The sequence below is a fragment of the Pinus tabuliformis genome, chromosome 6 (genome assembly GCF_031772625.1).
Source record: "Pinus tabuliformis cultivar Carrire ecotype Pingquan chromosome 6, CPIR1, whole genome shotgun sequence".
Taxonomy (NCBI): Eukaryota; Viridiplantae; Streptophyta; class Pinopsida; order Pinales; family Pinaceae; genus Pinus; species Pinus tabuliformis.
The window spans coordinates 267806882-267809079 of record NC_142292.1 but is presented as its reverse complement, the minus strand read 5'-3'; the positions used below and the strand labels follow the sequence as shown (position 1 = coordinate 267809079).

Genomic DNA, 2198 nt, shown 5'->3' with positions numbered 1-2198 from the left:
TATACAAATGATTTAAAAATTAATTAGAATTATATTATATTATATTATATTAATATTATAACTATATTATATTGGATATCGAGAGGGATTCTTTCCAGGCTACAGAAAATCTGCTGCAGATTCTTATGGAAAGGAAACAGGCAAGGAAACCTCTTTGCATGGGTAAAATGGGACTCCATCGCGAGACCAAAAAAATGGGGTGGCTGGGGGATAAAGAGACTGGATCTATTTGCAAATGCACTGGCAGCCAAGCTGGGCTGGCAACTCCTCACTTCAAACAGCCTCTGGACGAAGGTAGTCATGGAGAAATACATCGCTCCAGATAGTATTTACAGCTGGGTATGCAGGGAACAGAGAGGAAGTGGTAGGCATTCAATAATATGGAAAGCGGTCATAAACTCCCTACCCCTAATCCGAGAAGGCATCACCTGGAGGATCAGACAAGGCAGCTCTGTTCGAGTCGGTATTGATCCATGGATCGGCTGCGGGAATATGCACAATCTACCAGCACAGCTCCTAATCCACCTCAGAAATCAGGGAGTCACGCATATTTCTCATATTGCAGACCAGGCAAACTCCACTTTTCTCCAACAGGCCTGGAGGACATGCGGAGACCTTCACATTCCTAATCAGTGGAGACAAATATGGGAGAATTACATAGAGGCGCTCTCACAAGCACAGGTTAGAATCACAGAGGAAGAGGACGAAATTGTCTGGGCCCTAGCAAAAAGTGGTTCATACACCCCGAAAGAAGGATACCTACAGCTCATGCAGCCACTGAAACCAGACAATATGCTACAATGGTGGAAATCTATCTGGCATCTAAAAGCTGCACCCAGAACTCGCCTCCTCATGTGGGCAATTCTCTTCAACAAGATACCTACAGGAGCAAATCTAAAAAAGCGGTCCTTCCATGGACCTTTCTGGTGCCACTTATGCAAAATGAACGACGAAGATACTGAACACCTCTTCCTCTCATGTCCGGTTGTCAAAGAACAGTGGACTCTCATTACTACAATGTCTCCCTCTATTCAGCTATGGCAGGGTCACTCTTTAAGTGATGCCTGGGAAAACTGGCAGGCTCGTCACAAAGGAAAAGACAAGAATATCCCCCTCCTGATGTGCTGGTCCATCTGGACAGCAAGGAACAGAGCCATTTTTGACCAAAAGTCTCCTCTCTGGCCTGCCATTATAGCACACCTCTTTGCAGACCTAGCTCTCATTCCTGAAGATCCTCCACCTGCCCCCCATAGGACCATCACCCCGGAGCTTATAGATAAATCCTATCCCTGGGCCTATTTTGATGGCTCAGCCCAAGAGACGGGTTGTGGGGGGGGAGCCCTACTCTACCTGAGAGACAGCCACTACTTCATGCTGCAAATTCACCTGGGGAGGGGCACAAACAACTATGCTGAGCTTATCACTGCAAAACACCTCATCACATTTGCACATGAAAAAGGCTGCACAAAACTTCAATTGTTTGGAGATTCACAGATTGTCTGCAATTGGCTTACAAGGAAATCAACATGTTCTGTTTTCTCTTTGAGACACATTCTGGAAGAGGCACTCAGACTAACAGATGCTTTTGAAAAATTTGAATGTCGACATATCTACAGGGAGCGCAACACTCGGGCGGACTACCTATCCAAGCAAGCAGCGCAGAGGGAAGAAGCGGACTGGCTAATACAAGAAGACCTGGATGGAACCTACTTTCAGCACTACCATCGACCTTTTGTTGATCATCAGGCACAAAGGGATACTCAGAACTGAAAGGGGTCCCATTATGCATAAACAGATGCTCTTTTTTGTTTTTTTTTTCATTTACATGCTATTTAGATAAAACTGATAAAATGGACAGCAAACTCTATATTTTTTGTGTCTCCTTAAATGGGAGGCAGAACTCATGGTTGCACAGCAAACACAGTTTACATGTTATCTCTATTTTCTGTTTTCTATTATAGACAGAAGCTTTATGGACAGACACCTCTCCGAACTCCCTGCGTGGACCAACAGTTCGGAGAGTGCATGGTATTTTTCATATGATCATATCTCTGTATCTTTTCTAGTTTTTCCTTTTTGGAACTCAGGACAGTCTCCTACAGAACTCTCTGAGAGACACACTGTCTCAGTATGAATATGCACAGCATCTACAGAATGTAATTTCAAATGACTAATAGAAATTACGACTTTTTCCACGG

The 2198-nt window shown here is 44.1% G+C and overlaps 1 protein-coding gene across 1 annotated transcript; it reads left to right on the top strand.

The window, feature by feature from the left end:
• The first annotated feature begins 300 nt into the window (after window positions 1-300).
• Window positions 301-1770, top strand: LOC149258393 (uncharacterized). Its single transcript, XM_089414312.1, has one exon. The coding sequence runs from the start codon at window positions 301-303 to the stop codon at window positions 1768-1770; it is 1470 nt and encodes a 489-aa protein (XP_089270438.1).
• Window positions 1771-2198: the final 428 nt, after the last annotated feature.